Here is a 24,769-nt window from a genome sequence, read left to right on the forward strand (position 1 = left end):
AGCGAGTCCATATCAGACTCCCCTTTGTTCTTTTGAACCGATACTGAGATAAACGATTCTTTTCAAATGTATTGCCAGATTCCTAATCTTTGTTCATATTTATCCAACCTTGTTCACTATCACTCTTTGTTTCAAAGTGTATACTTGAGTCTCTTTTCAAATCCATATACTTAGCCTTTTGAAGTTTCTTTACTTGTGAGTGTAGAGCCTCCCTCCCTTGTGTAGTTTCTGGAGAGACACTTAATTTTTTTTTTTTAAAGATTTATTTATTTCAGAGACAGAAAGAGAGCACAAGTGGGAGAGGCACAGGGAGAGAAAATCTCAAGCAGACTCCATGCTGAGTGCAGAGCCTGACAACGTGGGACTTGATCCCTCGACTCTGAGATCACGATCTGAGTGGAAATCTAGAGTCGGATGCTTAACTGACTGCACCCCGAGGCACTGATGTTTGTAAGTGTGGGTAGGGTGGGGAGGGAATCCTGGGTTGTACTCATGTGTAAAAGAGAATGTGTCAAATGACGTGCTAAGAATTGAAGTGTGATTGAAAATTACCGTCTTTGTATGACATGGGTGACTAAACTCAGCGTGCCCACAGCCAGTAGCAGCTGGCCGCCTTGGGCTGCACTCGGCTGACCCAAGGGTGGAAGGATCCCAGCATACCTTTAGTCCATTCTGGTTGGGAAGCTCAGGTCTAGAAGACATCCTTGACTGCCTTCCATGTGGGGGATACACGGTTGGGCCCGCAGACAAGCACTGTTAAGAGAGTTCATGGCCTGTTGGGTGCAGCCACCTCTACAAATTGTACCTACATGTGTGAATTGCTGAGCTGTTTTCTAAAGGTCATGGGAGCCATGGATGGGAGTCCTGGAAGTAGGGATGGGAGAGGAGGCATGGCCAGAGAAGGGCCCCTGGTGGCTTTCTAGGTTGAGAAGCGACAGAGGGAGGAATCTTGGGATTTGAGGCACAGGCTTGGTAAGTGTCAGAGTGTCCTAGGACTACAGGGGATCATTTGGCAGGGAGTAACTCTGTGGGGACGAAGGATATGGAAGGTGGTCAGAAAGGAAGCAAGGTGGTACACCTGGGTGGCATAGTTGGTTAAGCGACCGACTCTTGATTTTGGCTTAGGTCACGATCTCAGGGTCATGAGAATGAGCCCTGCATCAGGCTTTGCACTTAGTATGGAGTCTCCTTGAGAATCTCTATTTCCCTTTGTTTACCACCCACCCCCTCCACTCATGCTCTAAAATAAATCTAAAAAAAAAAAAAAAAAAAAAGGGGGGTGGGGGAAGCAAAGGCCTAAAAACCTGCAGAGTTTGGACTTTGTTCTATAGGCAGCGGGGAACCATGGAAGGCTTCAGAGGATATGCTAGACTCAGATCTGGCCCCCTACTCATGCTTATCCCGAACTTCACCTCACATGCAGTTTGGCTTGTTGGGCAGGCTGTCCCCTCCTCCTGGTACAGACTCCTGCCCACCAGGACTGGTGCATAGGCAGGCCCACCTGTGTGTGTCCTCTGCTAGGGGGACATCACTGTCCCCTGCTCCCTGACTCAGTGGAATTGCAGGAACAGAAGAGATGCAATCAGCAAGGAAGGGTCCCTGAAATCTCTACAAATCAGTAAGTGACCACAGATGGCTTCCACATTGCTAAAGGATGGTCACAAAGATGCCAAAAGCTACAGAGTAGTGTTTTGGAGAGGAATAGCTAGAAGGTAGGGCTTATTTGTACACAGGCAAGAACTTAGTGAGTTATATTCATAAGTAGTGAACTCCCCATTACTGGCACTTTTTAACCCGGGACCAGCTGACTACCACCAGAAAGTTGTGGAGGGGACACGAGGTGAGCAAGGTCCTGTCCAGGCCCAGGTGCCATGTACTTGAAGCAGCATGAACTCCCAATGAAGAACATGATTAAAAGGTACAGTATTCATATTTATTAAAACAAACCACATATTATAAAATTAATGTGACTTAAAAATATATGCAAGCAGTTTGGTGTATTAAGAAATTTCTCCAAGTATCAATCTGAAGGAGAATTAGGTGAGTGATTTTTATAGTTACAGACCTCAAGGAAACTTAAGTCTTGCATTAAGAATATTCCAGAAGGAGGTTCCTGCTACTGCAGGCTGGCTGCTGGGAATATCTCTTGTCCCAGCGCTCTGTCAGGCACAACAGGAATTCTGCTGGAGATGCCAGTGGGTCCTGGCATGGTACAGTACTATATGGTTTTTAAAGCAAGTTCATAACCGTTGGCTCATTTGAGCCTCTCAACACTAGTAGGCAGGGTCATCACCCCCATTTTACAGATGACTCTCTGAGAAGTAAAATGACTAGCCTGAGGTCACATGATTATGTACCGAAACTGCAGTTTTCTGGCTAGCACAGGTCTCATTACAGAGTAAGTATTTGCTCAAAGCCAGTTTTTGTCTTTTATAGTCTAGCTCTGTCTCTGATACATGAATTCCAAACTCAAGTTCCTCCCTGCGCCTCATCTCTGCCCTAGGAAAGTAATCCAAAGGTAAACACAGTAGGCCAAAGCCAAGCATCACAGGCCTAACAGGAGCAAGCAGGCACTAGCCACAGACTAGTGTGTTCACCTGAACAGTATGGCCTGCTGGACATGAGCACAACCCCAAGTCCACCACTGGCTGTGTGACCTTGGGCGAGCTACTCTGTATCTCAATTTTGCCTCGTGCAGAACTGGGATAACTTTCTGCCTCCCAGGGATGATGTAAGGACCAAATGAGTTAATAGCTGTAAAGCGTTAGGACAGTGCCAGAGTCTGGAAGTCAGTCTTTGTTTGCAAAGACGTAGGGTCAAGTGTAGCCATCTTCTGTCAGGAGTACCCCATCAGAATTCAGCTCTGGGTCATCCCCAGTAGAATTAATTCTCCCTTTTTCAGGATTTCTTGGAGCAATGTGCTTAGACACTATGCTTTCTATCCAGCTAGAGTTTTAAGTGATTTGGTTAGAATTAAAGGCACCCTTAAGGTTCCTTCTGCCTTGTATGTCACTTGTATTACATTGCCCTGTATGAAGTGGCATTAAGTCAGGAAACTATTGGAAATTGGCAGTTTTACGTGGTTCAAACTAATTAATGCCCTGAAACCATGAGTGGATTTCAGCTTTGCATTTTCTTTACCCTCCCCTGCCCTCTTGCTGACCACTTAAGAAGATACTTTAACATAGTATGGTTTCAAAACCGTCTTAGAAAATTTGACAAGTAATGATGCTAAATCTTTAGAGCTGAGTCACAGGCCCCCCAAAAGAGGCCTTTCCCTTCCTGGGAAGGAGCTGGCCTGCGAGGTCCTGCTGATTTGGCCTTCTCTATTTCTGTCATTTCTTTCTGGAAAATGGGGTTCCCTTGGCAACACCTGGAACTGAGGGATTGGGAGGGGCATGGGGATGTCTGGGCTGTCCAAACCTTACTCTCATCTCCTCTTCTTTTGGTTCCAAGACAGTCGGGAAAATTGCCTGAGGTTGCTAAGCAACGGCCGGCCACCTGCTGATTTCTTTCCAACATCCCCTGAGAAATGAGTAAGCAGTAAAATCTCCCACATTGAAAGCTGGGCCTGAAGAGCTGGGACAGGAGGCAAGTAAGACACTTGCTTTGGGGTTTGGGGGTAACCTTAAGCAACTTTCAGGACCCGAGTCTCCCCAAATGTACAATGAGGTCAGACTGATTCATGAGGACTTCTCAGCTCAGCGGTTCTTTGATTCAGTGATAGCCAGCTGCTGGTCACTCACTGGGAGGGAAAGGGGAATCCTGAACTTTCCAGGGTGGAGAAGGCATAGGACATAGCTGCCTTTGGAAAGCTTCCAATCTAGTTGGAAAGCCAGGTTCCAGATTTGTGGTGCTGATAGAGAGGTTCTTGTGGCTTGGGGAGACTTCCTGAGGCGGTTAAGCCAGGGGAAGGCTGAGACAGCAAAGGAAGAAGGGACTTTCTATATAAATGAGTTGTGTATGGGGCAAGAGGGGAGGACAGTAGCAGAATGTACGGGTGGTCACAACTCTGAAAAAGGGTCTCTGAAAAGAGCAGAAGCTAGATAGGCATTAGGAGTTTGGGGGCAGACCAGAAAACCCTTGAACGCTAACGTAAAGTGCCTGCTTTTTTTCTTCCTGGGATCCTTGGGAACCTCCTCCTGGTAGTTCTAAAAGGTTAAATGAGGTTTCAGTCATATCACTGTACAGTGGAGGATGGGAGAGAGTTCAGGCCACAAGGTGTTAAGATGCTCTTGCGGCTGCTCTGGAGCGAAGTGACATGGACAAGCTGAGGCAGAGTGGAAGAGGAGGCAGCTCAAAGGGACATTAGGGAGGACGCGTTGGAGGACTCTGATTCATTCTCCTATTTATTGCGTGCCTACTAAGTGCCAGGCATTGCTGACTGCTGTCGGAGGGAGAGGTCTGTGGCTGAGGGGAAATGCATTCTGACATGGTCAGGATGCTTAGGGCTCCCTTGGTGGCACCCGGACCGTAAATGCAAGGTGGTCTAAGTGCCCCGGTGGCGGTGGGGAGGTCCGAGGACGCGGTGCGGCGGTAGCCCAGCCACACGGGGCCGGTGCGACCAGAGCCGGGCAGGCCTGGCGCACCCCTGCGCACCCCTGCGCACCCCTAGGGCAGCCGGGAGATGCTGATGGCCCCCTCCCACAGCCGCAGGGCCGGGTAGAGCGGCTCCTGGAAGCTGGCCCGGAAGGTGTGCAGGTGGCTCATGCCTCCCGACACGTCGTAGAAGGCGAGGACGCCGGCTTCGTAATCCAGGAAGACGCCGAGCCGGTCGGGGTCGTCGCGGGGCCGCAGGCGGCTGCGCTGGCCGTCGTGGAAGGCCCAGTACTCGAGGTCGTAGCGCTTGAGGCACCAGGACTGCCGGTTGCAGCCGAGGCGGGCGGCGGCCGAGGCCCCGCAGCGCCGCAGGGACGCGTAGGCCGCGCCCACCCACCAGCCCACGCCCGCCTCCTGCACGTCCACCTCCCAGTAGTGGCGGCCGGCGGCGTAGCAGTCGCGACCCAGCACCTGCCACAGCTTGTCAAAGCGCAGCGCGGGCGCGGGGCCCAGGCGGCCCACCAGGGCACAGCGCACCGTCAGGCGGTCGGCGGAGAGGCGCAGGCGCGCGTGCATCGTGTCCGGCTCCAGCGTGGGCGTGCGCGCATCTGCGGGGGCGGGACGGGGCACACCTGGTGGGCGGGGCCGGCGGCTCCCCCCCACCCCCCCCACCCCACCCCCGGGTGGAGGAGACGCCGGGAACCGCCGGCCCAGAACCGAGAGCTACTCTTGCAGCCCGGACTGCCTCCGGGGAGGTGGCTGGGGGGCACGGGGAGGGGCCCACATTTCGCTGAATTTTGTGCCATGGAATTTGTCGCCGATTTCTAACAATTTAACTTAAAAATCCTGTCCCGATACTATTAACGCTTGGGTGTGTATCCTTCCGGCTTTTATCTTGCCACTTCATAGTTTTTTCTTACTGGTATCATGCCATACATGCTCTTGGGTCATCTGCTTTTTAAAATTTGTTGATGTATTTATGAACATGTTACCCTAACAAATAATATTTTTTTATCAGAGCATTTTAATGGTGACCCTAAGATGTTTTTTTGACCCTAAGATTTTGATGTGTTGTAATTTAACCTCTCCCTCCCCCTTTTCAATATTTAGACTTTTAAAAAAAGCTTTTGAAAACACTAATATAATTCCATCTTCATGCATCTGATTATTGGTTGTGGAGCCATTCCTAAAAGAGGAGTTGCTGCGTCAAGATAGATAATTTTGCTTTTAAGGCCTTTGGTACATACTGCCAACTTGTGCCCTAGAAACGTGGCGCTGACTTAACTCCCAGTAATCATTCTCACTGCACTAAATCGCATCTGTAGATGTGAAAAACAGTCTAGATGGTAGGATATGCGAATGTTCAGCTAGTAGATATTGCCAAATCGTTTTCTCAGTAATGTTTCCTATAGCAAGATTTTGTACATCTTTTGTTAGATATTATTCCTGATTTTTTTTAAATGTCGAAAATGTTTTTATTGTCTCATTTTCTAATTATTTATTGCCAATAGATAGAAATACGATTGTGTTTTGTATCCTGATATTATATCCAACAGGTGTTTGTTCTATATGCACTTAATAATTCTGGGATGCCTGTGTGGCTCAGGGGTTGAGCATCATCTGCCTTTGGCTCGGGGCGTGATCCCAGGGTCTGGGGATTGAGTCCCCGCATTGTGCTCCCTGCAAGGAGTCTGCTTCTCCCTCTGCCTGTGTCTCTCATGAATAAATAAATAAAATCTTTTTTAAAAATTCACTTAATAATTGTAATTTATCTTTTGAATATTTTAGATTTTCTGTAATCATGTCATCATGAATAATGGTTTTTCCTTCACCTTTTCCAATCCTTACAGCCTTCATTTCTTTTTCTTACCTCAAGGCACTGTATAGGACATCTAGAACAATGTTGCACATTAGTGGTTATGGTAGGCATCCTTTTCTCCCACTCCTTGGTAAATACCCAACGAGATGCATACATATGTGATTCAAAATACATGCACAGGAATGTTCATAGCAACATCATTCACTATAGGCCAAACCAGAAACAATCCAAAATGTCCTTCAATATAAAATGTGTCTCTCTGTGTCTCTCATGAATAAAATCTTTAAAAAAGAAAGAAAAGAACTTATTTTTAGAGAAAGAGTGAGAGCAGAGGTGGAGGGGTGACAGAGGGAAAGGAAGAAGAAGAGGAAGTAAATCTCCAGCAGACTCTGCGCCAAGCGTGGAGTCCATGGTGGGACTAGATCATGTGACCCTGAGATCATGACCTGATCTCTGCCAAAACCAAGAGTTGGATGCTTAACCAACTGACCCACTCAGGCACTCGTTATTTCTTAAAAGTAAACACAGTTTTAAATCTCCTTCAGACCAAGAAATGGAAATTTCCAGCTCCCCAGAAGCCTTCCTCATGCAGCCTCCTATTCACTACTCCCAAGGGTAACTACTCTCCTGATTTCTGACACTGTAGATTAGTTTTGCCTGTCTTTGGCCTTTATGTGACTAGATCATTCGGATTGTACTTTTTTGTGTCTTGCTTCTGTCACTCAATATTTAGGAGATTTATTCATATTTTTGTGTGTAGAAGTAATTTGTTTTCACTGCTGTATATAGTATTCCAGTGTATGACTATAGCACATTTATTTAAAAGATTTTATTTACTCATGAGAGACACAGAGAGAGAGAGAGAGAGAGAGAGAGGCAGAGACACAGGCAGAGGGAGAAGCAGGCTCCATGCAGGGAGCCTGACGTGGGACTTGATCCCGGGTCTCCAGGATCAGGCCCTGGGCTGAAGGCAGGCACTAAACTACTGAGCCACCCAGGCTGCCCTAAAAATAGTTTCTTTAAAAAGATAATTGAGCAGTACCTCTTTGACTTCTGTACTTTTCTTTATATATTTTACATTTCAAAGTTTACTTTGAAAAGCATATGCCCAGTAATTTCACTTTGAGAAATTACCCCTAGAAAATAATCCAAAAATGAGCTAAGGTGTATCCATTCACTTACTCTTAGGTCAGCAAATATGTACAAGAATGGATGTTTATTGCAGCATTGTTTATAGAAATGAAAATATAAAGCAGCCTAAATGCCCAGCATTATGAAATTCGTTAAATGTGACCTATTCATTCAATGGAATACCATGCATCCTTTAAAATTAATAATATTTAAATCTGTTGAAACAAAGTTGTTCAAGGTATACTGTTAGATAAAAAATTTACAAAAGAATATAACGTGATTGTTTTTAAAAACTATACACATATATGTTTTTAAAATGTCTGAAAAAATATATGCCAAAATATTAACAGCATTTTCTTTGGAGAGGCAATCGTTTTTTGTTTTTTTTTTAATTTAATTAATTTATTTATTCATCATAGTCACAGACTGAGAGAGAGGCAGAGACACAGGAGGAGGGAGAAGCAGGCTCCAGGCAGAGAGCCTGACGTGGGATTCGATCCCGGGTCTCCAGGATCGTGCCCTGGGCCAAAGGCAGGCACCAAACTGCTGCGCCACCCAGGAATCCCTCATTTTCTTTTTATATATCTAATTTCTTTTTTTAATATCTATAATTTCTAATTTTCTGTAAGAATCATGCATTACCTGTATAATTTTTTAAGGGAACAAAGATTTTCACAATATATCACTAAATGAAAACACAGGTTACCAAACAGTATGTATAGTATGACACCATGTTTGTAAAAAATATATATATTAAATATATCCTCCTTGTATGTATATAAACCAAAGAGAGTTAACAGGGCAAGCAATAATAGTAGTTATCTATGGGAAAGTAATTTTCTTTAAAAATTTTTTGGTTTTGTTTCCTAATTTTTCTACAATGAATATGTTTAAGATTTTTTTTATTACTTTTAAAGTAATATCTACATCTAACATGAGGCTCAAACTCATGACCCCAAGATCAAGAGTTGCATGCTCTACCAACTGAGCCAGCCAGGTGCCCCCTTATTCTGTATTTAAAAACTAGTAATAAAGGTTGAAAAAAACCCAAGTTGGGCCTGTTAGGAAAAAAGGGGGTGACTTCCATTTCTGTGACCCCCACCCCCCACCCATGCACCCAGGCCTCTCCACCCTCCCTTTGCTATGGTTCCCAGGGCTTACATTTTAAGAAGAGTGATCGCTCTGGTGAGGGGCTTGTTTTCAACAAGGAAACTAGTTTGGTGCTGGAGGAGCCCGAGAGCTGGCAGTTCATGTCTGTAACAGATTGTGAGAAATGAGTTCCTGGCGCTCATGCAAGCCGCGCAAATTACAAAACGTACTAAAAATATCACAAAACTGGAGATTCACATAATTCCTCCCCAAGAATTGCATGCAAATTTGAGCAAGAGACGCAAATTCCTGAATTTGCAACAGGAATACTCTAGGACAACACTCCCGTCTAAGAAGAAGTGTACTTTTGAGGGTGGGAAGCGAATTCAGGTGAGTGTGAGTGGAGCCGTGAGCCTGGGGAAGAGACAGCAGGCTCCGGAAGGACCCTGAGAATGAACTAAGTATTCACCAGTCAAGAATGTGGGCAACCGCTTGACAGAAACGCAACTTCCAGGATAAGATGGAAAACAAGAAATTAGGTCCTCAGAGAGGTCATGTTCAGGTCTCATTCCAGTGTGAGGGAGTTAGGGGAAACCCAAGCCATGGTCCCGGTCTTCAACAGCTCCATCAGGTAAAAGAGGTGAGAAGTGGGCTCACCTGAGCTACCAACCAAGGCACGGGAATGCTGCTCTAGGTCACAGAGAGGTGAATCAAGGGAGCCATCATGGAGGAGGAAGCACCTCAGCTAGCTCTTAAAGGATTGGGAAGATTGGGACATCCAGAGAAAAGGATGGGAGGCTTCCCCAACAAGAGGGCATTAGCAGGGGCAACAGACATTCAGGGCAGGTGCTGGTAGTAGCATGGGGAGCCTTGGAAGGTGTCTGAGTGGAGGCAGACCTGAGAAGAATCAAAGCTCTGGGTGGTGGGGAATGGAAGGGGCAGAGTGAGCGTGGAGGCAGTCGCCCTGCTTGGAGGCTCAGGCCCCCAGCCGGACAGGAGGGATGGAAGAGGGACTGGGGCTGAGGAAGACTGCAGTGGCAGGAGTGCCAGGGCATGAACCATCCTGGGGGGTGGACTGGAGTCCAGCAGCAGCGCAGTGCAGGCAAGAGCACGTCCCTTCCCGAGATGCTGGCTCAGCTTCGCAGAGACATAGCCCCTCCTCCTGCTCACCCCTATTCTCCTCACCCCGCTGTTGGCTTCTTCAGAGCACTCCCCACTCACATCCTCAGTGTGTCTCGCTCCCAGGACGCTGGGCACCACAAAGGCAAGCCGTTTGTCTTTGTCCCCTGTCCTACCTAACAGAGCACCCGGGCTCAGAAGTGTGCCCGGGAATCCTGAGAGCGGAGATGAATGAATGAAGGAAGATCATACTGAGCACCCGCTTTGTGCTAGGCCCCGCGCGGGACTCCGGGGGTCTTGCCCTTCAGGCATTTGCCACGGGCAGGGAGAGGTTCTCGGGGACAGCCCCAGGCAGGAGATGGGGCAGGAAGGGAAGGGAAGGGGGCAAGGCAGCAGTACAGGCCCCTGGGGCCAGCGTGGGTGCAGGGTGGTGGTGTGGAAGGGCTTCCCGGGTGGAGACTCTTGGCCAGACGGCCAGGAGCCCGGGGACCCTGGGCAGGCAAAGGTGGGGTGTAGCAGGATCCCGGGAGCGGCTCAGGGGCAGAAGCAGGGCAGGGTGGTTGCGAGGGGGGGGCGGGGTCTCAGAAGAGGAGGAGGTGAAGTCCCAAGGGCAGTCCTCCACGGCCCAGCCACGGGGTCGGTCTGCACAGTTGTCTCTAGGGGAGTTCAAGACACAGGGGTGGTCACACAGCAACTTACTGTCCTTAAGGCGAATGTCCAGCGGCGTCTGTAACAGGCTCTGCACGGCGTCCATGAAGCCCTTAAAGAAGCTCTTGACGGGCTCGAAGGAGAAGGGCACGGGGTAGCACAGCTCTCCCAGGCTCATCTGCTGCTGGATCTCCTGCTCAGCGGCCCGGTACTCCTGCCAGGGTGTGCGGGGTGGGGGGTCAGGGTGGCCGTGGGAGCACCGGCCGGCCCAGCCTCCACCGCTGCCCCCGGGATGTGGGCCCCCCACCCCGGCACCTGGGACCAGCCCAGGTCGTGCCCCCTGGGGAACAGAGCTGGGGTGCTGGGGGGGGGAGGGAGGGAGAGAGAGAGAGAGAGAGAGAGACACGGCACAGCAGGACCCCGGGCTAGGGGTGGCTGGGGGGTGGGGGGCAGACACGCTTTAAAAAAAAAATTTTTTTTTTAAAGATTCCATTTATTTATTCATGAGAGACACACAGAGGCAGAGACACAGGCCGAGGGAGAAGCAGGCTCCATGCAGGGAGCCCGACACGGGATTCAATCCCAGGTCTCCAGGATCCCGGGTCTCCAGGATCAGGCCCTGGGCTGAAGGCGGCGCTACACCGCTGCGCCCCGCGGGGACCCCCAGACAGCTTCAGTGCGCTGTTGATTCCTCCCTGTCTGGGTCGCCTGTTCCTGGAACTCTGCTCCGTGCTAGGCATTAGGGGCACAGGAAGGAAGGAGGCTGGCCGGCGGCACCTGCCCTCAGGTTGCTCGCCACCTCGCAAGGGGCCCTGGAGCTTTGCAGACACTGCCACAGGGGGTCACCCTGAGGTACAGGGGGACAACAGGAATGACCGGCCAGTTTTCCCAGGGAAAGAAGCCCTAGGGCGTGTCCTAAGGAGGGAGCAGGAAGCCCCGTTCCAAGAGGGAAGCCAGCGGCCCTGGAAGTTCAGCGAGGATGCCCCCCACAGCGAGGACCTATCTGGAGCCCACTCTTTGAATAGCCTTCCTGCCATAAGTGGGGCTTTGCCAGGTAGAAGCTAGAAAACTGGCTTTCCCAGCCTACTTTGCACAAAAGTGCAAGCATTTGACCAGGCTCCTCCAATCCAAGACCTGGAGGTGGAAGTGGGGTGAGGCAGTGACAGGTGCAGGAAGCCCCCCAACCCGGGACAGGACCGCAGGGGTGGAGACCTTGCGGGGCGGAGCCTAGGCTGTGCTGGGAGCTGGGAGGCTCCACAGGAGCACATCTCCGGTCTGTGGCCTGGTCCCCATCCTGACTTTCAGGCCCTCCTGGATGGAGAACCTGTGACCTGCCAAATACTCTTTCATAAAAACTCCTTTCTTGCTTAAAACAGCTCCAGTGGACTCTCTTGTTTGCAGGTAGGAGCCCTGTCTGCACTTTCTTTCTTTTTTTAAAGATTTTATTAATTTATTCATGATAGAGAGAGAGACAGAGACACAGAGACACAGGCAGAGGGAGAAGCAGGCCCCACGCCGGAAGCCCAATGCGGGACTCGATCCTGAGACCCCAGGATCACACCCAGGGCCAAAGGCAGGCGCCAAACCGCTGAGCCACCCAGGGATCCCCCCCAGTCTGCACTTTCTGAAGGGCTGTCCTGGGCAATGAGTGCGGTGAGTGAACAGGCCCTGGCTCCTGGGCAGTGGTGATCAAGGTGGCCTAGGGAGACGGATGCCTCAGGAGGGAGCGTGGCCAGCACTCTGCTCTTGGGCAAAGGCGAGCCAGGCAGGATGGGACCTCAGGAGGGACCACAGGATGGTCTCCAGGCCTCATGCAGCCTCAGGGGTGCTGGTCTAGAGTCCATCCTCATTTGGTGTGGAAGAAGGTAACTGTGGGGAACCAGGGCTAAGGTCACTCCCAGGGGGCTGGAGACCCTTGCCAGAGCATGAGTTCAGATGCGTCGCTCCAGGGGAGGAGGGTAGCTCACAGGGCAGACCGGTGGAGTGGGACTGGGAAGGGGGCTGAAGGACAAATGGCATCCTGGTATCCCCAGCTCCAGCATCTACCATTGGGCATGACACCTAGTAGGCTCTTGGTAAATCTTTATGATAGAATAAGGGATGAAATCGAGCACACCTGCTTCTCACCTTTGCCAACTCAGGGAACAGCTCCCTAGTCACCCATAGCTCAAGCCAGAAGCTGGCCATCATCTTGCATTTCCCCCACTTCCAATCACCAGTTCTGTGGCATCTCTCAAACCTGCCTGCCTCTCCCCATCCTGATGCCCGTCGACCGGTCCTGACCCCATCCTGTCACCAAAGTGACCTTGCAAAAGCATTAAACTGACTGGGTCATTCCCCAGTTCAAAACACTCCCCCGGCTCCTAAATCTTTATAGGGCAGTCTAAACCCATGACATATGGCCCTTGGCTAACTAGCCCTGGTTTCCAGATCCAGCTGCATCTCCCAACACCCCTTCCTCCCTTGTATCCCTGCCCTAGTGGTTTTCCAGCCTGCCAGGCCCTTGTGTGCATTGGATTCCTTTCTGCCTGGAATATCTTCTCTACTCTGTTCCTCTGTATATGTCTGGTGGGCTCCTCCTCATGCTCGCACACCCAGCTCCACTGTCACCTCCCCTCAGAAGTCTTCCCTGACCCCTCATGCAGAATTGGACACTTCTTAGACTACTCTTCCTAGCTCGCTTGGGCTGCATTGTAAACAACTATTTCTGAGCATGTCTCCCCACCTGCAAGCTCTTAACATCCAGCAGGGGCCTGGTGTGTGAACAAGTTGCTCAGTATATATTTGATGAATATACAAATGAGCAAACAGAAGGGAGGAATGATGAATGATGAAAATCAGCAGCTCTGGCACCAGAGAATAAAAAAGATGACAAAGCCCTGAAACTGTATCTATGATGAGAGAAAAACATTCTTCTCCATGGAAGCATCCCTTTGTATTAGATATCCCTACAAAGTGCCATTATTTTTAGAGAAACCAACAAATGTATCCCTCTGCCCACCCTGCCCCTCTTAGAGTATAATATCCAATGTGCCTTAGAAAGCACCTCACCCAGAATTTTTTGTTAGGTGTATTCTTTCATTAGCTAACAATGAGACCCACAGGCTGAACTGACCAAGGACACAAACGCACAAGCCTCCAGATATTTGCAGGGACTTGCTTAACTGGTTTTGTACTGATTGACTTATTTGTCTATTTTTCAGCCAGAGCCTAATCTGTGGTTAGACTCAATGACATCTTTATTTAGTTGCCCCACAAGCCTGTAAGGCATCTTACAAAGGTTATCAAGGTTACAAGGAATACTGCAAGATTTTCCTTTACAGTGAGCAAAATTAAGTGAAGAGAACACCAGGTTAAGGATGTGAGCTGGTTAAGGACGCCAGAGTGAGATGAGGAGCAAAATGTATGCCACCAAGTCCTCGCCAACCTACCTGAAACCTAGTTAGCTCTGAGATTCCCAGAAGCCATGGCAAAGAAGGAAACAGGAAGGGGCATGTGAGCAGGAAAGCCATCCCAGTGACAGGTGGCTGCCCAGAAGTACTGACACAAGAGGGGAGTTTCTCCCACAGTTCCTTGATAAAACAGGCACAGCACTCTCGAACAACAGGTGTTCACTAATATAGCAATGAATCATAGGGGCTGTTTCTTAGACCCTCCCCCAGTATAAGATAAGAGCCGCCAGCAGTGGAGGAGTGGCCAGGGAGCACCATCTTTCTTCCTCCTTTGAGCAAACTGTGCATCATCTCTTAGAGCCTGCTCAGTAGCTGGAAGGACACTGCCTTTCCAGGAAGGGTGCCTCGAGTGAGAGTATAAAGGCAGAGGGCCGGGCAGCCATGCCGGTGGCTCTGGAATCAGTCAAACCTGGGTTCTGATCACAGCTCTGCCGCCTATCAGCTGTGTGACCTTGGACAAGTCACGTCACCCCCTCTGGGCCTCAATTTCTCATTCATAAATTGGGGTGAGAATATCCACTTTGTAGAGTCTCAATAAATATTAGAGCTAAGATACAAAGAGTGCTTGGAACACAGAGGCCCCCAACCCCCAAATGATGACTGTTAATATGATGTCATTAGTCCAATATGTATACACTCTTCTTAACAATGTACATTTCCTTACCACTTGTGTGGGGGCAAGAAAGCCTGCATGCTGACAAGGCAATTCTCTGTGCATTCATTCACTCAGTGTGTAAACACTGTGCTCAATGCCACAGTAACCAAAATGAAATACAGGGGGTCGGGCAGGGGTCCACTGTGAGGGCAGAAACCCAGCATTACCTGCAGCAGCAGCATGGGATCGGGCTCCTGGTTGATCCTCCAGACCCTGCTGGAGAGACTGTGCATGCCATCTATCTGTTCTTTACAAGATTCTATTTGCTCCCTGTACGCCCGCAGGGTAAGCTGTGTGCTTTTATCAATAAATGTCTTGGCCAGCACTTCCTCTTCATCAAGTAGTAATCTGAGTTCAGTGAATTTTCCCATCAGCCAGGTTTTACTTGACTCTGCATGAGCCTGAAAAGAAACCAGTTGCAGATGATATTATTGCCAACCGTGAAATCCGGAATAATCAACACGAAAAAAATTCTGACCTCTAAAAAGGGAACCCGGTGAGGTGCCTGGGCAGGTACAAGATCAGCTTGTAAAACTCAAGCTTTCCTAAGTACTGGGTATAACCCATTGGCAAATGCATGAGGAAATAAAGATAGTGGGGGAAAAAATAGCAAAATGCCTAAAAATAAAACTAACAAAAATTACAATGAACTACATAAAGAAAAAGTAGAGAATTATCCTGAAAGGCATTAAAAAAGGCATCTCTGAAAGGGCAGAAGAAAAGACGATATTCCTGGCTAGAAAGATCCATTACAGTAAAGACGCTATTTGTTTCCCAAATTAGTCTACAAATGCATTGCAATCCCAAAGTCTTAACATGTGGATTAAACAAATGGTAAATTATGATGGAGGAGAATAAGCACAAGAAAAGCCAAAAATTGCTTTAAAAAGATTAATGAAGGATGAGCTGCCTTGTTAAATGTGAAAACAAACTATAAAGCTACAGGATTTAAAACCATGTGGCTTAGGCATAGACAAAGATAAAGAAAATAAAATAGTTCAGGAAAGAACTCGTGTGTATATCTGTGTGTGTGTGTGTGTGTGTGTGTGTGTGTGTGTGAGAGAGAGAGAGAGAGAGAGAGAGGGAGAGAGAATGGTGGCAGTTCAAATTATTGGGAGGAAACCGAACCATTCCATAAATGTTATTGGTACAACATACAATTAGCCATACACTGGAAAAAAATTTGTTAGATTCTCATCTTACATCATATATTAAAAAAATGCAAACAACACCCCAGCTAGGGGGCACCTGGGTGGGTCAGTAGTTGAGCATCTGTCTGCCTTCAGCTCAGGTCGTGATCCTAGGGTCCTGGGATCGAGTCCCACGTCGGGCTTCCTGCAGGGAGCCTGCTTCTCCCTCTGCCTGTGTCTCTGCCTCTGTGTGTCTCTCATGAATAATAAATAAAATCTTAAAAAAAAAAAAAAGAACCCCACCTAGAAAGTAGTCTTGCCAAAAAATGAGACTCTGTGTCTGATCACTCTGAATTTAACTTATAGATCCAATTTAGACAACATACAGAGAGTGGAGGAACATGGTAACTTTTAACTTAAGAAATAGGCCAACTTTATTTTGAAATGCATTTTGAAAACTTTATTTCACTTCTAATTCAAACAAACAAAACATGACATTTATAACACAATTGGGAATGTGACCAACGCTTGGCTATTGGATGATGATATAAGGGAATGGTTGTGAATTTTCACGGGTGTGATGATGATAACATGGAGGTGTATGTAAAAAAATGCATCACCTTGTGCAAATAACATGCTAACAGTTTTACAGATAAAATAGTATGTCTGTTATTTGCTTCTAAATATATGGGTATGCTTGAGGTATTCCACAATAAAAGTTAAACAAAAAAGAAATTTCACATGGATTAAAGCACTATACATTAAAAACAAAAACTATCAGAATGAAATGCAGAGCGATTTTATTTAGAAAAATTTGAGACCTCTGTAAGAGGAAGCTAAAAAATTCAGATAGCTAAAAGGTAGCCATACCAGGTTTGATCACATAAAAAGTGAAACTCTTCCTAAGAGGGAAGGTTCTGTAAACATGGCTTCAGGACAGGTAACAAACTCCACAGGCTAATCATCCATCACATACAGTAAAAAAAGAAATGTTTCCATTATTCCACTGAAAATGGACCAACTGCATGTAAGCGCCAATAGCTGGATGAAGAGGTGCTTGGTCTCTCAAACAGTCATGGAAGTGAGCAATGTGCCAGAAAATACTTTCTGGCCATCAGCCTGGAAGGATTTTAACTGACGAATAATAGCAGAGCCTGGAATGGTGCATGGAGTAGGCACTTACACTGCGGTCACAGTATCTATTGGCGCAGCGTTTTTATGCAGTGATAACATCAAAATTTTAAATGCACATATATTTTTTTAAGATTTTATTTATTCATGAGAGACACAGAGAGAGGCAGAGACATAGGCAGAGGGAGAAGCAGGCCCCCTGTGGGGAGCGTGATGCGGGACTCGATCCCATTCCCATGATCCCATCGGATCATGACCCAAGCTGAAGGCAGGCATTCAGCCATTGAGCCACCCAAGCGTCTCAATGCATATAACCTTTGATGCAGCAATTCACCTTACAGGAATTGATCCTAGAAAACCTTTTCACATATGCGTGAACATTTGTGTACCAAGATGCTTACTACGGCATTGTTGGCGATAAAGTTGGACAAAATTTTCAATATGGGAAGTGTTTATATGTTTATTATGTATGTTATGTTACATTCCTACAATGAAATAACAGTGATTAAAAACAACGCAGTGGGCAGCCCGGGTGGCTCAGTGGTTTAGCGCCGCCTTCAGCCCAGGGTGTGATCCTGAAGACCAGGGATCGAGTCCCATGTCAGGCTCCCAGCATGGAGTCTGCTTCTCCCTCTGCTGTCTCTCTCTCTCCCTCTCTCTCTCTCCCTCTCTCTGTCTCTAATAAATAAATAAATAAATCTAAAAAATAAAAAATAAATAAAAAGAACGCAGTGCTCTAATACATGCTACAATACGGACTGGCTGTTAAGTCACACTATGTGAAATAAGCCAGACGTAAAAAGACAAATATTTTATGGTTTCCTTTTATGAAATATCTCTAAGAGGCCAGTTCACAGAGACAGGAAGTAGATTAGATGTTTCCAGGAGCTGGCAGGAAGGGAAGTAATTGCTTAGTTGTTACAGAGATTATATTTGAGGTAGTGAAAAAAATTTTTGGAGACAGAAAGTGGTTATGAGTGTACAATGTTGTGAATATAATGAGTCCCACTGAGTTGTACCCTTAAAATGGTCAAAATGCTAACTTTTATGTTATGCATATTTTACCACACACGCACGCTGAAGAATGCAATGAATCCATATGCCCTGGCGTGAAAAACTCTCCAAGACCCCACAGGAAAAAGAGCAAGTTATAAAATAATATATAGAGTATGATCCTATTTATGTAAAAGATAACTAAACAAAAATTGTATACGGATACAATTATGCCTGCGTTCTGAAAGTCTACGGTGGTCCACTTTGCATTTACAAAAGACCTACATTAGCAACGGCAATGGTTTTTGTCCTAAAAGTGAAAATCCGCTTCAGGTTTCTTTGGGTTAGAAAACAGGTATTAATGCAGGTCTTTCCTAAAAGTGAAGTGGCTTGACTCAAACTTTAAAAAAAAACGGGGATGCTCTTTCCTTTTTGCCCTTTCTACCTACAAAAGGTTTCAAGGAACACTATTTTTAGATCGTGGGGGAAACCTGTATATGCATCTATATGTTTGCAAGGGCATTTATATGTCTGTTCTGGTCATGTTTGGGAAGAGGTGCAGGACCTGCACATTGGTATATTCTAATATATTATTGTGAACATTAAAAAAAAAAATGAACCTGTGTTCATGTACTACTAGCACGATTAAAAAATAAACCAGGGACTCCTGGGTGGCTCAGTGGTTGAACGTCTGTCTTTGGCTCAGGATGTGATCCTGGGGTCCCGGGATCGAATCCTACGTTGGGCTCCCTGCAGGGAACCTGCTTCTCCCTTTGCCTGTGTCTCTGCCTCTCTCTGTGTGTCTCTCATGAATAAATAAATAAAATCTTTAAAAAAAAATAAAAATAAAACAGAAAGCTTAAAAAAATAAAAATAAAAGCAAAACAGAGGCCAGCTCTTTCCTCGGCCCAAACATCAGCCCCCACAACAGAATGGCCCCTGGTACACAGAGGACAGGCTCCCCATGACATCACATTCTATTTTTAGTAGGGCAGGAACAGGTGGTTTGGCATGATCTATGGAATGAGTTCCTAAGTCTGTTTCCTGTACAGCGCTCTAGGCAGTGGCTAGGTTCTGAGGTTAGCTTACACCAACCATGTGCAGTACAGGTTAAATTGGCTTTGGGCTAGCCTGGGAATTAGTCTACATTTACAGCATGGTTTCTATGGGTCTGTGAACTTGGACACAAATATGTCTCTACAGAATGACCACATGAAGGAAAGAAAACATGTTCCAAACTCTTGATTTAGGGGACGTCTGTGTGGCTCAGTGGTTTAGCGCCCGCCTTCAGCCCAGGGCGTGATTCTGGAGACCCGGGATCAAGTCCCACATCGGGCTCCCTGGATGGGGCCTGCTTCTCCCTCTGCCTGTGCTCTGCCTCTCTTTCTCTCTCTCTCTCTGTCAGAGAATAAAATCTTAAAAAAAAAAAAAAAAAAAAAACCTCTTAATTTAGAAACACACTTTAGAGGCAATGCCTGCAATGTCTTTCTATTAGAAATCAAGAGAGCAGGGGTCTATTGTCTCCTGACCCGGCTCTGCTCCGAGCAGTTTCCACAGCTCCACTTTATAAAGGGGAATGTGCCAAATACACTTCATGGCACAACATGTGGTCAGCACCTCAGTCTGGGAATAACTGTTTGGAAACATTCATGAGAAAACTTAAGACATAAGCAGTAAGACTGATTATGCAAACAGTTAAAAAGAATGAGAGAGAGAGAACAGGAGAGAAAATGAAACAAGGAAGTAGGTGGTCTGGTGGTTTGGGCTGCACTGGTTCAAAGTGGAACCGGATCCCAGACTGGAGTGGGCTGGGGTGAGGGTCCGGGACAGTCCAGTGTAAAAGGTTAGGGACTGGGGACAGAAAGAACTTGGGGCAGCGACAAAGTCACTGGTGGGACGGCGGGGGATTTGGTTCACAGCGTGCCGGCTGCTATGGGAGCCCACGTGGGCCCAGGGCCCTGGAGGGAGGCATCGCCAGCGTCAACAGCAGCACGGCCCGGCTGAGCCCTCGTCTTCCTTTTCCCACTCTGGGACAAAGGCTGCTTGCTGTCACATCACCGGTCCCCTGACTCGATGCTGTGGTTCAGTCCCTATAGCTCTGGTGGGTCACGGGGAGACCATGGCGCAGAGCCAGGAAAGGAGGCTGTTCATTTCCTCCCCGGCTGCCAGGCTAGGCCTCTGCGCCTCGGGTCCATTTCCTGTCCCTTCCCCCTCCCCGCCTGCTTGGTAGGGAGAGGGGCGGACTGCTGCACAGGAATTTCCAAGATCCTCCTTCAGGCTGGGTCTGCTCAATGGGAGGAGGAACTAGAGAGAAGTGAGGGGAAGCGAGGCAGCCAAGGCAGTGTCTCTATAAGAGACTGCATCCCCCCTCAAAAAAATAAAACAAAACAAAATAAAATAAAATAAAATAAAATAAAATAAAATAAAATAAAATAAAATAAAATAAAATAAAATAAAATAAAAAAAAGAGACTGCATCCCCATGTCCCTTCTACCCTCCAGCTCCCCTGGGACAGGCCCACTCTGGTTCCAGCTCCCCCCGAGGTGGCCCCCGCCCCTGCTCTTGGCCGTCTCACCTCCTCCCTTATCTAGGCAGGCTGGGGGCAAACGTGCCTCCTGATCCAGCTATGGCCTCGCTGCCCCCACCTCCCTGGGCTGGCTTCTCTGAAGCCTCCCCCATGCTGTGTCACCACTCCCCACATTCACTGCCTCTGTCCCAAACCCTCAAAATGGCCTCTGTCTTCCTGGGTGGGCCCTGATGGATAAAGCTGTGGTCCCAGATCCACCTCTGCCTTTTTATGGGACCAGTGATGAGTCACTTCTCTTCCTGGGTGACCCCATCTCCAAGGGCCCTTCAGCTCCGACAGCCTAGGCACATCCTAACCCCCTACCTGGGTCCGGATTCGACAGACAGTAGCCAAACTTATCTGTATATGTATTTCTATAGTATATGTATTTATATAATTTTTCCCCACTTATAAAAGTACCAAAAGCTCCCTGCAGAAGTGGGAAGATTTAGAAAGGAGAATGTAACCCCTCTGCTACCCTGGCACCTCATCCTTGTCTGAGTTAGGGTAGCACCTGAGTGTGGAGTTTTCTGTCCACCTGTACGTCATGGCTCTCTGAGGAGCCCTGATTGGGAAGCAAACAGCCTATCAACAAGAATATTGGAAAAAGTCATTTAATGGGTGTTGTTTGGGGATTCTTGACCAACCAAGGGCTTCTTGATCGTTCTCTGGAAAGAATGGTTGGTTAGGCCTTGTTCGTTGGTTTCTGAATAGTGGACTTTGGACCATGTATGAACTTTAATTGGTTTTTGTTTGCTTACAAAGGTGTCTTATGGATTAATTTTCAGGTAAATGACCTTTTCCCTAGTAATGTCCCTACATAAGCAAATACGGAACAGCATGGTTGCCCCTGACCTCTCTGCCACAAGTACAACAGTCATAGTTCAGCAGAACGCATGAGAGTCCTAAACATTTGTGCCCATTAACCAGATGAATCACTTCTAGGAGTGTATCCAAAGAGAATGAATAAAAAATGTTCACTGCAGGGTTATTTTATGTTAGTGAAAACCTGGAAATGATTCAAATGTTCAACTTTAAGAAAATGGCTTAATCATGGTAGATCCGTATTATGGAATATACAGTCTCTAACACTGACATTGATAAAGAACTTCTTTTATTTAAATATTTTATTTTTTTATTCATAAGAGACAGAGGAGAGAGAGAGAGGTAAAAACAATGGCAGAGAAAGAAGCATGCTCCCTGCGGGGAGCCCGATGTGGGACTCGATCCGGGACTCCAGGATCACGCCCAGAGCTGAAGGTAGATGCTCAATCGCTGAGTCACCCAGGCATCCCAATAAATAACTTTTAATGACACAGGGAAGTGTTATGATCTTAAGCAACAACAAAAATCTCATATATAAAGCAACATATACGGGATCCCTGGGTGGCGCAGCGGTTTGTCGCCTGCCTTTGGCCCAGGGCGCGATCCTGGGGACCCGGGATCGAATCCCACGTCGGGCTCCTGGTGCATGGAGCCTGCTTCTCCCTCTGCCTGTCTCTGCCTCTCTCTCTCTCTCTGTGTGTGACTATCATAAATAAATAAAAATTAAAAAAAAATAAAGCAACATATAGTTCTGGTCAATAAGGAAGAAGGAGCTGACGTGAGAAATCTCCCTTCCTCGTTCAAACAATCGAAATGCTGCTGAAATGAGCAAACTTTTAAATTATATGACCAAGTTCAAAACCAAAAAGCAAACCCGCAAACAGACAACAAAAAGCAGAAAGCCTTAGTTGCCCAAAACAAAGAGGGAACTTTCTGTCAGAGCCGTGCAGAGGCTGAGCAGAATGACCACATGTGACAGCCACACACACTGGAGGCCTGGCTGTCTGGGCGCCTGCCACCTGCACCCAGGTGCACAGAAAGCTGCTTTATCCACGAAGCAGGCACAGGAAAAACTCTACCCACTGGCTTGGGAAAGGGGCAAGGAATCTTGTCAACCATCAGGGGTCATGGGCAAAAGAGAGTCACCAGCAAAACAAATCAAAGAGCAGGCTTATATCAAGAAGAATTCAAATTCGAGTTCATGGGACCTCAAAACTGAAAAATTCATATTAAAACAATTCTGGAACTACTGAAACGGACAGAGTACCCTGCAGATGCTCCAGCCACAGGGCTCTCTGAAGAGGTGCTCTCACAACCCAGGGCATACAGAACACCATGGAAAACACCTACTGAAGACAAGATGATGATACAAACGACAAATCACAGAAGGAAACGAGCCATCATGTCTCATTGACAAAGTGGGGACATGATAATAGAGTGTATAGAGAGTATGTCTCAAACTATATGAAAGCATATACACGTACGGGGAAAAAAACCTTAAAATGTGACCAGTGGTTAGCTTGAAGTATGGCTGAATTTTAAAGAAATTCCAATATAATTAACCTATGGGGTTCTATTAGTCTTGGGTGTACAATATAATGCTTCAACAATCCCACACACTACTCAGTACTCATCACAGTAAGTGTACTCTTAATCCCCTTCACCTATTTTACCCATCCCCCTCTCCCACCTCCCCTCTGGCAACCACCAGTTTGTTGTCTATAGGTAGCAGTCTGTTACTTGGTTTGTCTTTTTCTTTGTTTCTTAAATGCCACATATGAGCGAAATCATACGGTATTTGTCTTTCTCTGACTTATTTCACTTAGCATTATACCTTCTAAATCCATTCATGTTGTTGCAAATGGCAAGATTTCATTGTTTTTTTATGGGTGAATAATATTCCTTGTGTGTGTGTGTTTATGTGTGTGTATGTGTATATATATATATATATATATATATATATATATATATAGCACATTTTTATCCATTCATCAGTTGATGGAACTTGGGTGGCTTCCATATCTTGGGTATTATAAATAAACAATAAACATAGAGATGCATGAATCTTTTTTGAATTAGTGTTCTCATATTCTTTAAGTAAAGACCCAGTAGTGGAATTACAGGATCATATGGTAATTCTATTTTTAATTTTTTGAGGAACCTCCAGACTGTTTTCCAGAGTGGCTACACCAGTTTTCATTCCCACCAACAGTATACAAGGGTTCCTTTTCCTCCACATCCTCGCCAACATTTACTGTTTCTTGTGTTTTTTAGCCATTCTGACAGGTCTGAGATGGTATCTCACTGTCGGCATTTCTTCTTTTTTCTTAAGTAGACTCCACAGTCAATGTGGGGCTCAAATTCATGACCCTGAGATCAAGCGTCAGATGCTCTACCAACTGAGCCATCCAGACGCCCCTCATTGTGGTTTTGATTTGCATTTTCCTGATGAGTAGTGATGTTGAGCATCTTTTCATGTGTCTGTTGGCCATCTGGATGTCTTCTTTGGAGAAATGTCTGTTTATGTCTCTGCCCACTTTTCTTTAAAGATTTATTTATTTATTTGAGAGAGAAAGCATGCACGGCTGTGGGGAGGGGAAGAGGAAGAGAATCTCCAGTAGACTCCTTACTGAGCACAAACCACGATGTAGGGCTTGATCTCATGATCTTGAGATCATGACCTGAACTGAAACCAAGAGTTAGACGCTTAGCTGACCGAGCCACCCAGGCACCCTGTCTTCTGCAGACTTCTAATTGGATTTTTTGTTTTTTGAGGAGTTAAGTTCTTTATGTATTTGTTTTTTTTTCATTTTTTTAAAAAAATTTTATTTATTTATTCATGAGAGACACACAGAGAGGCAGAGACACAGGCAGAGGGAGAAGCAGGCTCCATGCAGGGAGCCCAATGTGGGACTCGATCCTGGGTCTCCAGGATCAGGCCCTGGACTGAAGGCAGTGCTAAACCGCTGAGCCACCCGGGCTGCTCAGTTCTTTATGTATTTGTATACATATGTGGACCCAAAAGACCCCAAAGAACCAAAGCAATTTTGGAAAAGAAACAAAACTGGAGGAATCACAATCCCAGATTTCAAGATAAACTGTAAAGCTGAAGTAATGAAAACAGTATGGTACTGGGACAGAAATAGACATATATATTAGTGGAACAGAATAGAGAGCTCAGAAATAAACCCTAAATTATATGGTTAATTAATCTCTGACAAAGGAGGCAAGAATATGCAATGGGGAAAAAACAGTTTCTTCAACAAATGGTGTTGGGAAAACTGGAGAGCTATGTCCCAAAGAATGAAACTGGACCACTTTGTTACATCATACACAAAAATAAATTCAAAATGGACTAAACACCTAAATGTTAAATACCTGAAACCATAAAGCTCCCATGTGGGAGTGTAGGCCTTCAAAGGCCAAATCTTCCTACTTCTCCACATCTAAATTTTTATTTTATTTTTTTAAAAGATTTTATTTATTTATTTACAATAGACATAGAAAGAGAGAGAGAGAGGCAGAGACACCGGCGGAAGGAGAAGCAGGATCCATGCCGGGAGCCCGACGCAGGACTCGATCCCGGGGCTCCAGGATCACGCCCTGGGTCAAAGGCAGGCGCTAAACCATTGAGCCACCCAGGGATCCTCCTTTTTTTTTTTTTTTTTTTTT

The 24,769-nt window shown here is 46.6% G+C and overlaps 1 protein-coding gene across 2 annotated transcripts in view; it reads right to left on the bottom strand.

Annotated features, from left to right (window-relative positions):
- Positions 1-1,911: 1,911 nt before the first annotated feature.
- TRIM14 (tripartite motif containing 14) overlaps positions 1,912-24,769 on the bottom strand; it is a 29,454-nt gene continuing 6,596 nt past the window's right edge. Inside the window, exons 3-6 of one of the 2 annotated variants that reach the window (XM_025431996.3) lie at positions 14,620-14,853; positions 10,397-10,559; positions 8,651-8,743; positions 1,912-5,147 (exon numbers count right to left, since the gene is read on the bottom strand). In XM_025431996.3, coding sequence (XP_025287781.1) covers positions 4,612-5,147; positions 8,651-8,743; positions 10,397-10,559; positions 14,620-14,853 — 1,026 coding nt within the window. In that variant the 3' untranslated portion in view covers positions 1,912-4,611. Of the gene's footprint in view, positions 5,172-8,650; positions 8,744-10,396; positions 10,560-14,619; positions 14,854-24,769 lie in introns of both variants that reach the window. The other variant, XM_049116299.1, reaches the window with a different exon arrangement.

Source organism: Canis lupus, chromosome 11 (genome assembly GCF_003254725.2).
Source record: "Canis lupus dingo isolate Sandy chromosome 11, ASM325472v2, whole genome shotgun sequence".
In the NCBI taxonomy this organism is placed as follows: domain Eukaryota; kingdom Metazoa; phylum Chordata; class Mammalia; order Carnivora; family Canidae; genus Canis; species Canis lupus.